This window comes from Batrachochytrium dendrobatidis (genome assembly GCF_000203795.2).
Source record: "Batrachochytrium dendrobatidis JAM81 unplaced genomic scaffold BATDEscaffold_1, whole genome shotgun sequence".
In the NCBI taxonomy this organism is placed as follows: Eukaryota; Fungi; Chytridiomycota; class Chytridiomycetes; order Rhizophydiales; genus Batrachochytrium; species Batrachochytrium dendrobatidis.
In genome coordinates this window covers 1,517,853-1,534,668 of record NW_006281099.1, presented here as the reverse complement: position 1 = coordinate 1,534,668, position 16,816 = coordinate 1,517,853, and the positions used below count along the sequence as shown (strand labels likewise).

Here is a 16,816-nt window from a genome sequence, read left to right as displayed (position 1 = left end):
TTCCTCATTGTGTCAGTATAAATGTACCATGAACGTTTAAATTTCATTTAGGATAGCTCGAGGAGAAAGCCCTTGATAACAGATTCGATAAACAGCTGTGAATAGCGGAAATCTATTCAGATTGTTGAATAAAATGTGAAACAAGAATGAATTAGTCGATGGATTTTGGAGTGGGTCAAATGCAATCACAATAAATGGTTCAATAAATATACATACTCTGATACAAGATTCCTGTGGACAAGGATTTCATGGATATCTCGTGAAGTCAAACTTCCTTGTAGCTTTTGTCCATTGAGCATTTCTTCTTCAAGCATCTCAAAGGATTTTCCTGTCAATACCCGAGCCTCTGCAAGGCGTCGGTTTCTTCCACCAAAACAGGTGGTGATCACATCAGCGATTCCGCAGCTCTCAAAAAATGTTTCGTCTTTTATCCCCTCATAAAATGTTTTGGCAAATTTCTTCATCTCTAAGAGTCCAATACGAATAATGGCCGCCTTGGTGTTTTCGCCACATCTAATTAATGCATTGTCAATAGATTGGCGTTGAGAAATAAAAATTAAAACATGTACTGTTAGTAAAATGTAGGCACTCTACTGATTAAATAGTTGCCATTTGAGGTTTCAAAGGCGTATTAAATCAAGGTAACGTACTTGAGACCATCCACTAAGCCAGCAGCAATCGCAACCACGTTTTTTAGAGCACCACAAAGTTCCACACCCGCCACGTCTTGAACGCAGTTGATTCTAAAGTAGGGTGTGTTGAATATTTTTTGAAAGACATCTGCATTTTCCTTGATGCTGTATCCAATAGTCGACTCGCAAAAGTTTTCTTGTGCAACTTCAGACGCAATATTGGCACCCATCAAAACTGAAACATCAATTTTTAAAGAGTCTCTGATAATATCTGACACCAAGCTCAACCCAGACGAACCACCAGCATCAACACCCTATAAAACATCAAATGAAACCAAGTACAATACAGGTAAACAATTGATGAAAACTAAAACGCAGCTTGCACTGCAAACATAGGTAAAGCACATGTATTTACCTTGATCAATGAAATGGCGCGTGCGTTTATACTGATCTTATCTTTAAGCTGATCGCATACACCTTTTACAAACTAAAGCCAAAAAATAATATCAGGTTACCAGTCTTAGTGCATGAGTTTAAAATAGCTGAATAATTTAAAACAAAACCAACGAAAATGGTTGTCAAACAAGCATCTTGTGCATGTGTTGATGCAGGTCTGTAAACGGTTAAACTATACCTGATGAGGAATAACAAACACAAGCAGTGTAGCTCCTTCAACCGATTTCAGCAACTCGGGAACGGCCACAACATTTTCAGGAAGCTTGATGTTTGGAAGGTATTTGACATTTTCATGTGTTGAATTGATGATATGGGACAAGCGTTGTCCTGAAACGATTTCTTCAAAAACCCACATACGAACTTCTTTGTGAAAATTGGGTTGCTTGATTATATTTCTGCCAACTATTTTGGCAATAGCAGATCCCCTGTTGACAGATAAAAACGATGAAAATATAAATTAAATGAGAACGAATTCCGAGTCTTGGTCAGCCATATAAGTGTGATAAAAAGTAGGTAAATAAAATGCCCAATTCAAGATATACAATAGTATAAATTGTGATTGGTGAATTTTGAAAACACAATCATTTTTGTAGATAGTTGGATTCATTATAGCCAAATCTATCTCTGCATTTTCTAGTGGTATATATTTACTGAATAGCAAAATAAAAAATAATGCATATGCATATAATATTAGAACGCAGCAGTTTCTGAGATTTGATGGTGGATTGAATACCTATGATTATGAATAGCTCAATTCTATACACAACCGTATTCACGTAGAATGGAATATTAAAACAAGGGTGTCAAAATATACAATTCACTAAAATTACAGGACAGCACTGTCTTTTAAACTTTGACAGTTTTCTGGTTTGTTTTTTGGCGATTGGTATGGAAACAACAACTGAGAGTGCAATCATTGTTCTCTTGAACTAGAGCGCGAACAGAGTCAAGATACAGCAAATATGGGTGTGCACAGAATTTGATTGACAACAGTCAAGTCTAATATCTGGATTGCAATATATGGATCTGGATTCAGGATTGGTGATCGTAGAATGTATGGTTATACCAAACGAGAAAAAGTGATGTTTACAACAAGTTTGTATACATTATACATGGATATTGTGTCTGAAACAAAAGTTGAGTGTCTATTGAAGCAGTCGATTGTCAATAGGAAAGTACAATGAATATTTAGCCACTGTCTATTCCAAGATAATCACTGCAAGATCAATACTAGTTCCATTTTACGTGAATACGGTGGAATAAGGTTGAGGTTGGATAGGCTAATAGCATTCCTAGTATGGCCTCAGCTAAAACACAAACTCCAAATGAATAATCTACAACTGCATTTAAAAAGGAATGCCACATATGAAATCAACAGTAATAAGTTGTACCAATTGCCAGACCCAATGAGTGCTACTCGCTCCATTGTGTTGGATTTTTGTGGCTGGAAGAATTTGCTTTTCGATTTTTGATATACCGATTAAAAAGTGAAATAAATCACGTGGGATGGAGCTTGTATTGATCTTGCAGTGATTATCTTGGAACAGACAATGGCTAAATATTCATTGTACTTTCCTATTGACAATCGACTGCTTCAATAGACACTCAACTTTTGTTTCAGACACAATATCCATGTATAATGTATACAAACTTGTTGTAAACATCACTTTTTCTTGTTTGGTATAACCATACATTCTACGATCACCAATCCTGAATCCAGATCCATATATTGCAATCCAGATATTAGACTTGACTGTTGTCAATCAAATTCTGTGCACACCCATATTTGCTGTATCTTGACTCTGTTCGCGCTCTAGTTCAAGAGAACAATGATTGCACTCTCAGTTGTTGTTTCCATACCAATCGCCAAAAAACAAACCAGAAAACTGTCAAAGTTTAAAAGACAGTGCTGTCCTGTAATTTTAGTGAATTGTATATTTTGACACTCATTGTGTTTCATTTGACTAGATACAGCTGTAATGGATCTGGTATTATTGTCAAGTATTTTACTCGATTCAAACCACTCAACTTTCTACGAAACACCCTAGTTGATATTTCCCCTGCACTTTCATACCTTTTGTTTTCGGCTGTAAAGATTGTTTAATTTAACAATATAACAAACAAGTATACGCAAAGGATTTGGTGAATCATATCTTTAGTAGTATAGTGGCTAGTATCTCCGCCTGTCACGCGGAAGACCGGGGTTCGATTCCCCGCTGAAGAGCTTTTTTGATTCAGTATGTCAGCATATCAGGTCAATGAATAAGTTTTGGTATATCCTAGCAAGCACGCATAAATTTGCGAGTGTTACAAATACGGATATACTGAATGTTATATCATTGTACGCCTGCTGCGCTATTCATTATTCTGGTGTTACTGCATTTCGACATACCGCGCTTTACTCTTCAAATAGTTTTTCAATAAAATATCCGTGGTATCTTTACAACGCTATTTGTTATCATTGGAAATGACTGCAGCCACATCTACATCAGCAACTATGCATACACCAATGGTAGCAGCAAAACGTAGCGTAAAAGTTGAAAAGGCTTTATCTATGCCCGAGTTTCATATTGGAGGTGTCTCGGGTTGCGAGTCCAATAGCGTGTCTGGCTTCAGTAAGCCAGGCATATCTACTACTACCACAAAAACTAGTACTACATTAATTTCAGTTCATAGTTCATCGGCTCCTTCGCTTAGATCTATCAGGCAAGGCAAAAGTATCAATCTTCCCAAAATGTATGCTATCATGGCTGATATCGCTTCAAGTTGACATTTTTGATAATTCATATCAATTTACTTGACTAATCTACACTCTGAATTGTGCCTGGATCTAGTAAAAACAAGGAGTCTCCAAATTTGACTACATCAAATATGAGCAATCCAGCATCGCGAATTCTAGTCACCATTGCACAGATACTGGATGAAGTAGGGGCAGTCGTAGATGATCTATTTGTATCAGATATATATAGTCAAAATGGATCCAATACAGCGTGTAATATCACTTTAACATACCCAGAGAAAAAGGATTGCAAGAATGATACACCGATATCTCATAAATCTGAGAGTCACAATTCAACAGTGGCTTTATTACTGAATGACAGTACAGTGTCTATTGAATCAGGCTGCTTAGCATCATCATTACCAGCATCAGATCCCGCATACACATCCTTGGAATTTACCAAGGCCCCCAACTCCAATTATTCGTCCAATATGATCGTTTCCGACAAGACGAGCCAACTCAAAACACCAAGCAATACCATCCAAGTTTCAAAATCCGGCATATATGATACAGAATTAGAAAAGGCATTTCAAAATCTATCTATATCTACCGAATCAAAGCGTAAAATTATTCGGCAGTGTTTGGATCTTAAACGATTGGTGGATAAAGAAGGGTCGTCCATATTTACAGACTCGTTAGTACAAAAAGCCATATTTTCGAAATCCAGCATCAACATCTCAGTCTTGTTTCGGTGCCTCCAAAATGCACCTGATATTGATTTATCCATTGTAATCACCAGTATGCTAATACGTCTAGCAACATTGACCGAATGCAATCAAACAAACATTTTGATAATGTCAAAAAAGAATCTTGCTGCTGTATTGATGAGATGCCTTCAGTTTTATCATCAGCAGTATATCGTGCCAACCGCAAGCCCTATTTCTCCTAACCTATCGCAGAGATTAGATGAAGTGCTTGTAAATATTCTGACATTACTTTGCAAGCTTGCAAAATATGGTACGTAGGGGTTGAGTGATTTGAAATTAGTGATCGACTGCATACTTATCAATCTTATTTCCAAATTCTAGATTCCAAACTGTCTTTGTTGGCCAGACTTCACAACGCGATCCCTATTTCGATTGATATCATCCAAAAATGGCTCAGTCGCAAAGACTATCATCCAATGCTTTTGGCATTTACTACCCTTCGAGTATTCCTAGCGAAAAATGACAGTCTACTACCAATAGTTCATCGTAGTAATATTATTCAAATATCCGAGCAGCTTCTCAAATCAACGCCCTCACAAATTGCTCAAGCAAAACTTGATTCGGTCGTGGATTTACTGGCATTGTTGGCCAAGCCACGAGCCATATGCATCGACATTCTACGCATATTCGATATAAAGTATATCTTGACACTTGTCAACTCTCCTTACGATGGAGTTCAGCGTGCTAGCTTGAAATTACTTAAAGCTACTATTGATCATGATTTTGCAAAGAGATTGTTTCTAGCTGCAGATGGCGCCAAGATACTGACGGATATACTTCATACAGTTTTACATACCTACGAAGGTGCTTCAACGGCTTTATCATCTACCAATTCCACTCCTGCGTTAATGGTTGCTGTTTTACGTGCAGCCGTTGCACACTCTGATTTGCCCTTTTTCATAAAATTTCACGACAGAGCTTTTCCTTTGCCAGTGGTACAACAAGATGTTGACAAACCAATAGATGCGGCTTTAACGAGCTCCAAGAAACACGCTTTATTGAATAGCAACGCAAATGACGGTATTGAAATCAAGCCACCCCATTCATCCCAGCCATCTGACATGGATCTATTAACCGACACTATTAAAAAAAGTAGCAATCATGTATCTTTAATGTCTGATCAAGACTATTCGCATGCTGTTGATACGTATACGACTGCAGTGCGGGAAGTTGACACTTGTTTTATACCCCCAACCCAACCTGGTACGTTCAAAAAACTTGATTTAGATACTGATACTTTATCTCGACAATCTATTTTCAATGACAAAGCAATTAAAAACCCAAATGAAGATGTAAACCAGGACGCTACAAATCTTGAATTGGCTGATGAAATGGTTCCAATATCACCATCAGATAAACTCATTGCAAAATTGAGTGAATGTTGTCCCGAGCTACTTGTGGTAGCATCGCTTCCAGTTACAACCAATGAACTTCCCGCACCAAATATCCGGGTACGACACGTTCAGCCCATGTCATCAGGAAAACATACTATTTGCCGCAGCATTTGTCCAGTCGACCTAGAGCCGCAAACACGACGAACACCCTTAGGTCTAAGGTAACTATGAATGCGTTGATTTTTAATAATGCACTATTACATACTAGTTTGATATGTTCAAAATGGCAATCGCTCATTGTGCAAATATTTCCATTCCATCATGTGACAATTGTGATTATGGTTTCTAGAAAAACTATATTTGAACATACTGTCAAAATGCTGCAAGTTCCCACCCAAGGAACTCTTATATACGATGTCATGCAGGAACAGGTTTCTCAAAACATAGCATCTTTAGATGACGATACACTTATCTTTGATTCGCGATTCGAAAGTGGAAATCTGCAAATGGCAATCAAGGTAGCATATTTAGCATCTATCAGTATATTATCAGAGATTTTGCTTACAATTTTAAACTTTTCTGTTTTGATTTCTGTAATTGCAGATTTCACAATTTGAATACGACTTGATTCTCCAAACTGACATCAATGCTCAACGTGGAAAGCACAATCAGGTGCATCATTATTGTATTGGGGTTAAATATGCTCGTTCTATAATTTTAAAATCAGTTTGTGCTGATTCAGTGTTTTTAGTGGTTTTACTTTTCTGTTCAGAAAATGATACCAAATGTGCCTTACAAGTTTAATATTTTAAACATGAGTAAGCCAGCAAGCCAATTCAATCATGGCATGCAGCCTGTTGTATACTCTGTAGCTAACCCAGGTTGGAGACGTGCAGGAGAAGGAGTTTTTTACATAAAGTATTATTTTCTGTCTTGTTCTATATATCGCAAATTAAATTCATCATTGTATTACTAAATCTCATTACTTGCGTATTTAGAAATCACTACCGAAAGTCACATGATGTTGCATCCACAGAGTCTTCAGTCTCAGCAGCAGATACGACATCTGGAACATACTCAACGCTTGTATTTTCCCTTTTGTTCAAGAATTTAAATGATACCTGCTACATTGCATATCACTATCCATATACGTATTCAGAACTTCAAAGATCCCTATATCAGTACTATCAAAATCCACGGTATCGCATGCACTGTCGTCGCACCTCGTTGTGCCAGACTCTTGGTGGGAACGAGTGTATCCTCCTCACAATTACCGATTTTCAGCCAGGTATTAAATTATTCCAACTTTTCAAATTCATGCTCGTGTTTGCTTGTACAAGTGACTAGATGTTTCAGCTATCAATAATAACGTTACAGCATACTAATTTCAATCGCAGAATTGCTAGTGGAATTTCCAATGAAGGACAGAAAATACGTATTTTTGAGTGCACGGGTAATATTGTTCTTGTCAAATTTCTGGCATGTTTGCTCAAGTGATGAATTGTATATAATTTTGCATTTGACACCAAGTTTCTGTTCATGTTTGTACAACTATGTAGGTTCATCCCGGCGAAAGCAACTCTAGCCATATCATGAGTGGGCTGATACAGTTTTTACTGGGTGTAGATGATGCTGCGGTTATTTTGCGACGAAAATGCATTTTTAAAATCATTCCAATGTTGAATCCCGATGGTGTCATAAACGGAAGGTAACCGCATTTCCATCATTGTCGTGTTGAAATGCTAAATCAAAAGACAAACTATTGGCCAAGTATAGGTAAATTAAAAAGTTTAACCTTGCTCATGTATCAAAATCACTTGCATTATACTAGCCACCGATGCTCTTTAGCAGGTCTTGATTTGAATCGTCAATGGAAAACCCCATCTCTTGCATTAACACCGTCAATATTTTGGACAAAGCTGCTTTGGAGATTTATCATTGGTCTTGGAAACAATCCTTTGGTAGATGCTATTATTTGAATTAAAACACGCTTTAATGTACTTTTAGTAACAGCTTGTTTTTGTTTAGCTTTCTTGCGATTTTCATGGGCATTCTCGCCGAAAAAACGTATTTTTATTTGGATGCGAAAATGGTCCAGGTGAAACAGAAGGATACGAAAAAGTAGGTTGCCCTATAGCTTTTATAATTGGTGAACGCTTTTGTACATAAACCCAACTGTAATTTACAAACATTTATCCAACTGTAGGTTTTCCCAACAATCTTGGCAGCACAGTCGCCCATATTCGATATTGGACTGTGTAGGTATACTGTTGAAAAATCAAAAGAATCAACTGCTCGAATTGTTCTTTGGCGTGAGTTTGGAGTTGTGAATAGTTTCACATTAGAATCCAGTCATTGTGGAGCAGATTTTGGTGAACGAAAAGGCGCGCAGTTTTCAATTGCAGATCTGGAGCGCATGGGAATGGACTTTTGCCGAGGACTGCTAACCCTAACCGAATCCAAAGAATTCAAAGGACTGGAAATGCCCATTTCGCTACCTGAATTGAATCATGACATGCAGCTTTCTAATCAAAATGATAAGCATGCGTTTACAGCAAATGATGCTGATAATTCTATAGATCAAGAACCTAGATTAAAAGGAAAGTCGGCTGTATCTGCATCCAGTTCAACAGTATCGACACCCTCCAGACCGAGAAAAAAGACGGGTAGTAATTCATTTGGAACAAAGATTAAACAAAAATCAGGACTTTATGCAAGTGATAATACAGGCATAGTTTCTGCAGTATTATCAGAACCTAATTCGGTAACAAAATATTCAGCAAAATTTAATCAAACTAAAACAAAATCGCTCAAAAAAAACCTGTTATCGGCCAGAAATGGATCATCGTTTATCCGTACACCTAATCTACGGAAAATAGCGGCTTCAAACAACACAAAGCAATCTCCAAATACGATTGAACAAGCTTTGCATAGAGGATTCTCCAGTGTTAATGATGTCAACGTGGATACTGTTGGTGACGATATGCTAGGAGAGAATGCAAATGATGATGCAAGCGACAACAGCAGTAGCAGTGAGGGATGATAATATGGCTTTTGATCTGTACAAAATGATGCATATTTTGACACAATGAGCCCTGCCCAACTTTTCAATAAAAATAAGCTAGCTCAGCAAATTGCTGATTTTTAATGCTTACAAGGCAAATATCAAGACAAGCAACGGCATCTGTTCACAACTTTAGAATAATAAATCTTTTAAACTACTGTTTTTATCCTATTGTCATATGTCGCTCTGATGCGCAGTATGATAAATAAACTAAATCGAATAGTAAAGTATTCAATTACCTTGCCTGATCAATAATTACAAATCTATTGAATTCAACAGTATTGACAAGCCAGGTAGATGTAATGCTTAAATGCAATCAAATTGAATCAAGTTTGGTTTACAGTAAAATAATTTATAGACTTATTCAACCAACTTGTATATGGTCGAGTTTGATGTTCTTTGGCAATATCAGTAGATTGTTGATTTAAATGGCAGAAGCATCGATCGATCGCATCTCCTGTGCCGCAGCGACCATTTGAGTTGTCAACACAACCCGTTTGCTGAACGACCTGCTTCTGTCAGTTGGATATAGGACAATGCCACTCATTTGGTCTTGTTCTGACAGTCTTTGGCGTTCCTATCCAGTCTGTATGCCAATCTAAGCTGATCGTGTAGTTTTACAGACATGACTTTTCTAAAAGGCTACAACAGCAGCCCGCTTGATGCCGTCAGAGTGGTTCGAAACATGACAAAAGTGGGGTTTTTTAATAATCAAAAAATATTTTCTCGTGTTCTCATTCTACTGACACGAGCTGTTAAATCTTCGAGATTGCTCGATTGGAAATGTTTTCATTGTCAACAAGTTGCCATAAAAAGGTGATGCCACCATCAATTGCTATTATGAGCATTAAAAGTAATGTGTGTAGGCCTTTTATATGCCAAACACTCAAACAAAAATACAGGACCTTCACACTTGCGTATAGACCTACAGCAACAGCACCAACCATGACAGTTGTGGCCACGCGACGACCATTGGCATTTACCATGTCTAGACTGCCATCCATAAGATCATTAATATCAGAGAAAAAGCCATCTACATTCTACTACAAGACAATTCATTCATATCATAGTATTTATAGACTACATCTACTGCTTGGATACACATCCAAATATTTACAATACCATTGCATGAACACTGCACCACATTCAATTTCTAGTTCATGCAGCAACCATCATTATGAGGAAAATCATCAAAAGCATAGTAATACAAATAATAGGTATCATCAATGGTCTGGAAGAAACCATGGAGATGCATCAACCGCTATAGCTGCTGCCATGTTTGCATTTCCATTGCATCAGGATACCAGCATTGATCCAGATTCACTTATCAGTGATCAAGTATCTCGTATTGACGATGCCGACCAGCTCACAGTCGACATCAGTCCTCCAAACAATCATGTCTTTTATCCGCTTCATCTTTATTTTTGGCGCATTCTTTGTTTCATAAACTTGGCTTATCATGATTTGATATACACTGGTCAAGCCATACTTCGATTTTTTGTGTTGGCTACACTGTATGGGCCACTAATGCTTGGATTTCCAATTTGGTTTGCTATGGAGCGGGAATGTATAGATCGTATTGATGCCACTCCTCGCATGTGGTGGATTAATTGGCTTGTATGGACAATTGAAATTTCAGGTCCAACATTTATCAAGGCAAGTTTATAAAAATTGCTGCATTGTTTAATATCAAAAGTACCAAGAGTATATCACCAGTAATGAATGGTAAGTTAATAGCATTGCGTTGTACTGTTGGTTTCATAGCTTGGACAATGGGCAAGTTCGAGATCGGATTTATTTCCTTCCTTTCTATGTTTAGCTCTGTCCAAATTGCAATCTAACGTACAGCCTCACTCCATGGAGCATACTATTAATATGATTGAAAAGTCATTTGGTGCCAGTATTGATGATCTTTTTATACGATTTGATCATGTTCCCATTGGATGTGGTTCTGTTGCTCAGGTTTACTATGCTGAATTGCGCGATCCAGACCAAACCAGTCCTGCCATCAATCAATCTGATAGTTCAAGCCTTTCGTCTAAGGTATCTGATACGGTTGTCACTAATGGTGGTCGCGGCAAACCATATGCGGTCAAAGTACTTCATCCAAAAGTGCGAGAACTCATTTCTTTAGACCTATCGATAATGGCTATTGGTGCCTCTCTTATTACGTTCATATTTCCTAGTGCAGAGTGGTTAAGTTTACCAGAAGAAGTAGCGACGTTTGGTAGTATGATGACCGCACAGTTGGATCTGACCAATGAGGCTTCAAATCTCCAAGTATTTCAAAATAATTTCAACTCGTGGGGATCTGTTGGGTTTCCATCCCCTATTAAACAACGAGTATCCCCTGAAGTTCTTGTGGAAGATTACATTGAAGCTGTTCCAATGACAAAAGTTCTCGAGTTTGGTGGTGGGCAATTTGATCGCGAATTGGCAAAAATTGGCTTGACATGCTTTCTTGTAAGTGTAATATGATTGAATTATTGCGTTTGGTGTACCTTTGATGGTGCTGACTCTATATGATTTGAATATCATAGAAAATGCTGATATTGGACAATTTCGTTCATGCAGACATGCATCCAGGTTTGGGTTGAATTGTTTGTAAATACTCTACTGAATTGTATATTTTTTGACTGTAATTAACATTTATATGGTTATATTTGAACTCAACAAGGTAACATTATGATGACATTTTATAAAGAAGCGGCATCCAAATCAAAATTAGAGTTTATAGATTCACACTACATTCAGAGACTTAAAAAAACTACAAATGAAACCGAGTGGAAAGCCATTTTGTCAGAATTGAAAGCCAAAAACTATGCGCCATTTTTGTATATAGTAGATGCGGGATTGATCTCATCTCTCTCGCAAGCACATTTGGTCAACTTTATTGATCTGTTCCAAGCTATTTCAGAATTCAACGGCCGAAGAATTAGCGAGCTCATGATCAGTAGATCCAAATCACCATATACCGTAATTGATGCAGCAGGATTTCAATCTGCCATGTTACAGTTTATTCAGGAAGTCAAGGAGCAAACGTTTGCACTCGAAAATATCCATGTGGCAGATATTCTTGGATTTGTTCTGTCCAAAGTGCGCGTCCACCATGTCAAGATTGAAGGCGATTTTGTAAATGTTGCAGTCAGTTGTATGCTGTTGGAAGGGATGGGACAGCGATTGGACGCATCCATGGATTTGCTGCATGCCTCTGTGCCCTTTTTAAAGCAAGCGATATCACAGCGACTGGACGGACATGTATCTTTTTCAGAGACATCGTTTTGGAATCTTTTTCGGGGATTTGTAATATCATATATAGGCATGGGTAAATCATAATTCCCATATAACAATTAAGATATTTGCAATTATAAAATCCGTGTTTTGTAATTTGGTGCCAAATGGCTCGGATGCGGAAATAATATTTTTATTTCAACCCATTATTTGAAAGTATTCGAGGATTTGATCATGTCGTTTCAGGTTACTTCAGTTTCAGACAATTCATTAATGAAGGAACAGAATGCAGTGGCATATCCTGTTACTACACTCCAACAAGCATGGTCGCTGTTTGAGGAAGGAGTGATTCATATGTATGGCAACTGGACTGCATTGACGCTTGCATACCAAAATGCAAGCAATCCACAAATACTATCAGCTGCTCAACCTCACCTTGATCTTGTTGCTCATACTATCGATTACTTTCGCACTATGGGAAACAAGTCCAGTCCAACATCACCAGCAGCAGTTGCAGCGATTGCAGAAACACTTGCTGCAAATTTAATGTCGTATTTCGAGGACATGTTTGAAGTCGAAGTGGAAGATGGATCCCCATATCAGATTGCAAAAATCATTGCACTCATGTATCAGGAGATATTTGTTGGTCGGAATGCAGCGAGTGTAGTCAAGTTGCGTGAGAGCAGTCATGCTATTGCACAATCTCGCCAGATGGGTGCATGGACAGTCACATCAAAAACAGTTCAGGATTATCAATCTGATGATAGCGACAGCGATTCAGATACGGAGATGGAGAATCAAACAGTGATTGAATCTGCTGCAAAGGAACCACATATGCCAATTATCGATGAAGATGGATTTGAAACTGTCGTTCGCAAAAAAGGAGGTCGTCGGTGATGGCTTGCATTAGATTATGAATAAACTGGGTTGAACTTGGATGCAATCAAGTCTATTATTTTATATTTTGGCACTGAATAATTGTTTATCAGTTTCGGTTGAAATGCAAATTCTACTGCAGAATCCACTTTTCCACTATTGCAGCAACTGTCGGATCTAGCTATCATCATGTCGCTGTTTGGCAATACACCTACAAAAACCATCTCAAGTTCCATGTTTCAGACCCCCTTGCTGCATGTTCCTACAAAACACACTGATGATGTGGACTTTGCTCCTGCTTTTCGTCAGTATATTGTATCTGCATATGCCGAGGATCCTGACACTCATGCTGCCGCCATTGCTGCCTTGAATAGAGCCAGGCAAGACATCAGAGGCTGTGGAAAGGATATTACTGGGAGAGATATTCTTTATAGATACTACGGTCAGTTGGAGCTCTTGGATTTAAGGTTCCCTATCGATGGCAAAACTGTTACCATTCTGTTTAACTGGTAATTTCAACCTTTGGCTATTTATTATCAATTTGAATCATCCCTGTTTTAATATCAGTGTTCTAGGTACGATGCATTTACTTCAAAACAAGTATCACAGTACTCCATTGCTTATGAAAAAGCTTCGGTTATTTTCAACATTGCTGCTACTTGCTCCTCCATTGGCGCTTTACAAAACAGATTCGATCTAGCTGGTCTTAAAGTCGCATTCAATTACTTTCAAGCTTCAGCTGGATTGTTTCAGTACATCAACGACAATTTTCTTCATCCTCCATCCGTTGATATGTCTAGAAATTCTGTAAAATGTTTAGGGGAGTTGATGTTGGCTCAAGCCCAAGAATGCTTTTTGGAAAAGGTTTTGATTGAGAAGAAACAAGGGTTGTTGGTTGCTAAATTAGCTGCTCAAATCGCTCTGGTGTACTCGACTGTATTGGATGGGTTTGGAAACCCCAGTCTCAAGGGTCAGTTTGACAAGTCATGGTTTGATCTGGTCAAGGTAAGCCAATCTATTTTCAACAGTTTTATGAATCCTACAACTAAAACGACTTTAATTTTAGATCAAATCTAATCATTTCCAAGCTCTTGCTCATTATCACAAATCCATTCAACTCGAGACAGAAAATCAATATGGTGAACTTACTGCTCATGCAACTGCCGCAGATACCATTGCAACAAATAATATCAAACTGGCTGAACAGTTTGTTTCTGCATTTCCTTCATTCACAGTCTCAAAAGAAATTGCATCCACTGCTGCAACCACTACATCGGGCCAAAAAACATCAGATGCAACAGCAGTTTTAGACATGGCAAAATCACTTGCAAAAATTGTTGGAGAACGAAAACAAACCGCCATAAAGGATAATGAGCTGATTTACCATGCTACCGTGCCAGACATGGCTGCTTTACCACCCATTGAAAAACTGAATGCAGTCAAACCTATTCCATTCGCCGACTTGTGCACCAATGGAAGAGCAGATATCTCACTCATTATTGGACGTGATATCTTTCAGGCTTTGGTTCCCTTGTCTGTGCACGAATCATCTTCGCTGTATTCGGAAGAAAAAGCCAAGTTGTTGCGTGGAGAACAGGATCGTGTCAAGGAGGCTGATGCAGACTTGCAAGTTACGTTTGATTCACTCAATATGGTTCCTACATTGAATCGATTAAAGAACTTTCTCAGAGCGGACCCACACACCTCAGATACTCTTGACATTAATATACCAAAAACAATCATTGAGGCTTGCAATACGGTTCGAGCAGAAGAAACAGATAGAACGAAAATCGACTATATTCTGAGCCTCATTAACGCATCCAAAATCAAATCTGATACCACACTAAGTGAGCTTGCTATGCTTCTTGACAAGGAACAGTATGAGTGTGAGACCAACCGTGTCAAGTATATGGATCAATGGACGATGGAGCCTAGCTTTAAGCTTGTTGCCAAACACCGAAAAGATTTGAGAGAATATTGCGAGTCATCAGAAAAGGCAAAAGAGACGGACAAGGTGATGATGAAGCAGATTGAAGGCATTCAAGGTTTTTTGGCTTTGTTTACGTGTTCCATAAAGGAGTTGGAAAAGAATTTGGCTGATGCAGTTGTAAGCGCAGGTGGCAGTTCTATGGCTGCTGCCAGTACTGGTTCAAGCCAAAACATATCGCTTTTGGATGAGTGTATAGATGGCACTCCTAGTTCCGACGGACTTGGTGCTCTTGGTGAACAAATTGTATTGGAAAAAATTGACGGCATTCTTCAGCGGCTTCGTGCACTAAAAAAAGCTCGATCTGATCTTGTTGAGGATCTTAAACAAAAACTTCATAATGATGATGTTTCTTCGCTCTTGTTGCTTAACAAGGGACGCGAGCAACACATCTTTCAAACAGAACTGTTCAAATTCCGACCTCTTCAAAGCAAAATCGACTCAAACCTTGAATCTCATGCGGGGCTTCTTAAGGACGTCACAAACGAGTTTCATAAACTCCTAAAATCTTCACAGGCGATGAAAGTGCTTGATCTCCGTGAAAACAAACGGAATCAATTGATATCCCAGTGGAGCAAGCAGTTTGGACTGTATAAGGAGATCAAGTCTGGATTGGCAAAGGGCATCGAGTTTTACAAAGATTTGGAGACAAAAGTTGGAGAGCTACGAGAGCTAGTTGTCGGATTCGTGAATCGAAGGAGTTCAGAAGTCGCTGCACTTATCAAACTGATCGACTCGACGCAGGCAGAGAAAGGACAGGCTGTTTTGAAGGAGCAGCTGCGACAGTTGAGTGTTTCTGAAAATTCGCAAGCTTCAATTGGTCACGGAGTCCCTGGATCTACTGGATTGCAGCAAGGACAATATCTACAGTATCAAGCCACACCTCCACCTCCAGCAGTATCTTCTGCCGTGTCTACTACTGCATACCAGACTCCTCTTAATCTTCAACAGCAACCACCACCGTATCAAACTCTTCTAACGCAGCAATCTCCCACGGCGTCATATTCTGCACCACCACAACAGCAACAAAGATCGCACATTCCATTTTCTTCTACTACGAACCATACTGGATCTGCACCTTCCAGTCAGTATCCTCTCCAACAGCAGGGATATCAACACCCACCACCACATTTTACTTCCGAATCTAACACTGGTTACCCATCACAACCTCAGTATCCAAGTCAACAACCACAGTACCAGCAACCAAATGGATACATCACATCCGATCCATCACTTGGTGCAGAGTATCGGCAATTCATTCCACCACAGCAGCCAATCCACAGTGCAGCTACTCTGCCACCACCCTTGGCTCCTCCAAAACTTTCGTTGTTGTCCACCCCGCAACCCACAGTGTCCATCTATCAAAATACGTCAAGACAAGGACCACCACCTCCGCCCATCCCTACTCAATATCAGCAACATGCAGCATCGTATTTCCCTCAAAGTATACCAGTAGGAAATGCAAGTGGTGGATCATACGCGTCGCAGCTACCACAGCAGGGACACACTCAACCTTCAATTACAAATGTGCGGAATGAATCCAATTATTCACAGTTTCAATATACATCTCAATCGCCACAGCTGCATCAGCAGCCATATCAGCCAGTTATTTCCAGTCCTTCTGTGCCATATGGTGGTTCTTTTAATCAAGGATCTGTTCAACACCCTCAACCTGGTCAACATATGAATGGACAATATGCCTTCCAATCAAACGAGTCGCTTGGGTATGCCAGTCAACCAAATCAGCAAA

At 38.9% G+C, this 16,816-nt stretch overlaps 6 protein-coding genes across 6 annotated transcripts; 5 read left to right on the top strand and 1 right to left on the bottom strand.

The window, feature by feature from the left end:
• Positions 1 to 15: 15 nt before the first annotated feature.
• BATDEDRAFT_84716 (uncharacterized protein) lies at positions 16 to 2,514 on the bottom strand (the record flags this gene model as incomplete). Its single annotated transcript, XM_006675942.1, has 6 exons — positions 16 to 112; positions 217 to 513; positions 651 to 946; positions 1,048 to 1,119; positions 1,267 to 1,513; positions 2,480 to 2,514. 6 exons carry the CDS (start codon positions 2,512 to 2,514, stop codon positions 37 to 39), a joined length of 1,023 nt encoding a protein of 340 aa, XP_006676005.1. The 3' UTR covers positions 16 to 36.
• Positions 2,515 to 3,585: 1,071 nt separating this feature from the next.
• On the top strand, positions 3,586 to 8,951 carry BATDEDRAFT_21643 (uncharacterized protein; the record flags this gene model as incomplete). The annotated part of the gene is made up of 12 exons (XM_006675276.1): positions 3,586 to 3,824; positions 3,923 to 4,824; positions 4,896 to 6,129; positions 6,177 to 6,426; positions 6,512 to 6,580; positions 6,660 to 6,826; positions 6,907 to 7,196; positions 7,306 to 7,361; positions 7,468 to 7,616; positions 7,740 to 7,869; positions 7,937 to 8,029; positions 8,115 to 8,951. 12 exons carry the CDS (start codon positions 3,586 to 3,588, stop codon positions 8,949 to 8,951), a joined length of 4,416 nt encoding a protein of 1,471 aa, XP_006675339.1.
• Positions 8,952 to 10,247: 1,296 nt separating this feature from the next.
• Positions 10,248 to 10,640, top strand: BATDEDRAFT_85491 (uncharacterized protein; the record flags this gene model as incomplete). The annotated part of the gene is made up of 1 exon (XM_006676240.1): positions 10,248 to 10,640. One exon carries the CDS (start codon positions 10,248 to 10,250, stop codon positions 10,638 to 10,640), a length of 393 nt encoding a protein of 130 aa, XP_006676303.1.
• A 96-nt stretch (positions 10,641 to 10,736) lies between these two features.
• Positions 10,737 to 12,308, top strand: BATDEDRAFT_8800 (uncharacterized protein; the record flags this gene model as incomplete). The annotated part of the gene is made up of 3 exons (XM_006674983.1): positions 10,737 to 11,435; positions 11,513 to 11,558; positions 11,650 to 12,308. Coding segments are annotated over 3 exons (1,404 nt in total), but the record flags the coding sequence as incomplete, so codon positions are not given.
• A 129-nt stretch (positions 12,309 to 12,437) lies between these two features.
• Positions 12,438 to 13,100, top strand: BATDEDRAFT_21641 (uncharacterized protein; the record flags this gene model as incomplete). The annotated part of the gene is made up of 1 exon (XM_006675275.1): positions 12,438 to 13,100. One exon carries the CDS (start codon positions 12,438 to 12,440, stop codon positions 13,098 to 13,100), a length of 663 nt encoding a protein of 220 aa, XP_006675338.1.
• A 213-nt stretch (positions 13,101 to 13,313) lies between these two features.
• BATDEDRAFT_8822 (uncharacterized protein) lies at positions 13,314 to 16,269 on the top strand (the record flags this gene model as incomplete). Its single annotated transcript, XM_006674988.1, has 3 exons — positions 13,314 to 13,588; positions 13,655 to 14,084; positions 14,146 to 16,269. Coding segments are annotated over 3 exons (2,829 nt in total), but the record flags the coding sequence as incomplete, so codon positions are not given.
• Between the last annotated feature and the right edge of the window lie 547 nt (positions 16,270 to 16,816).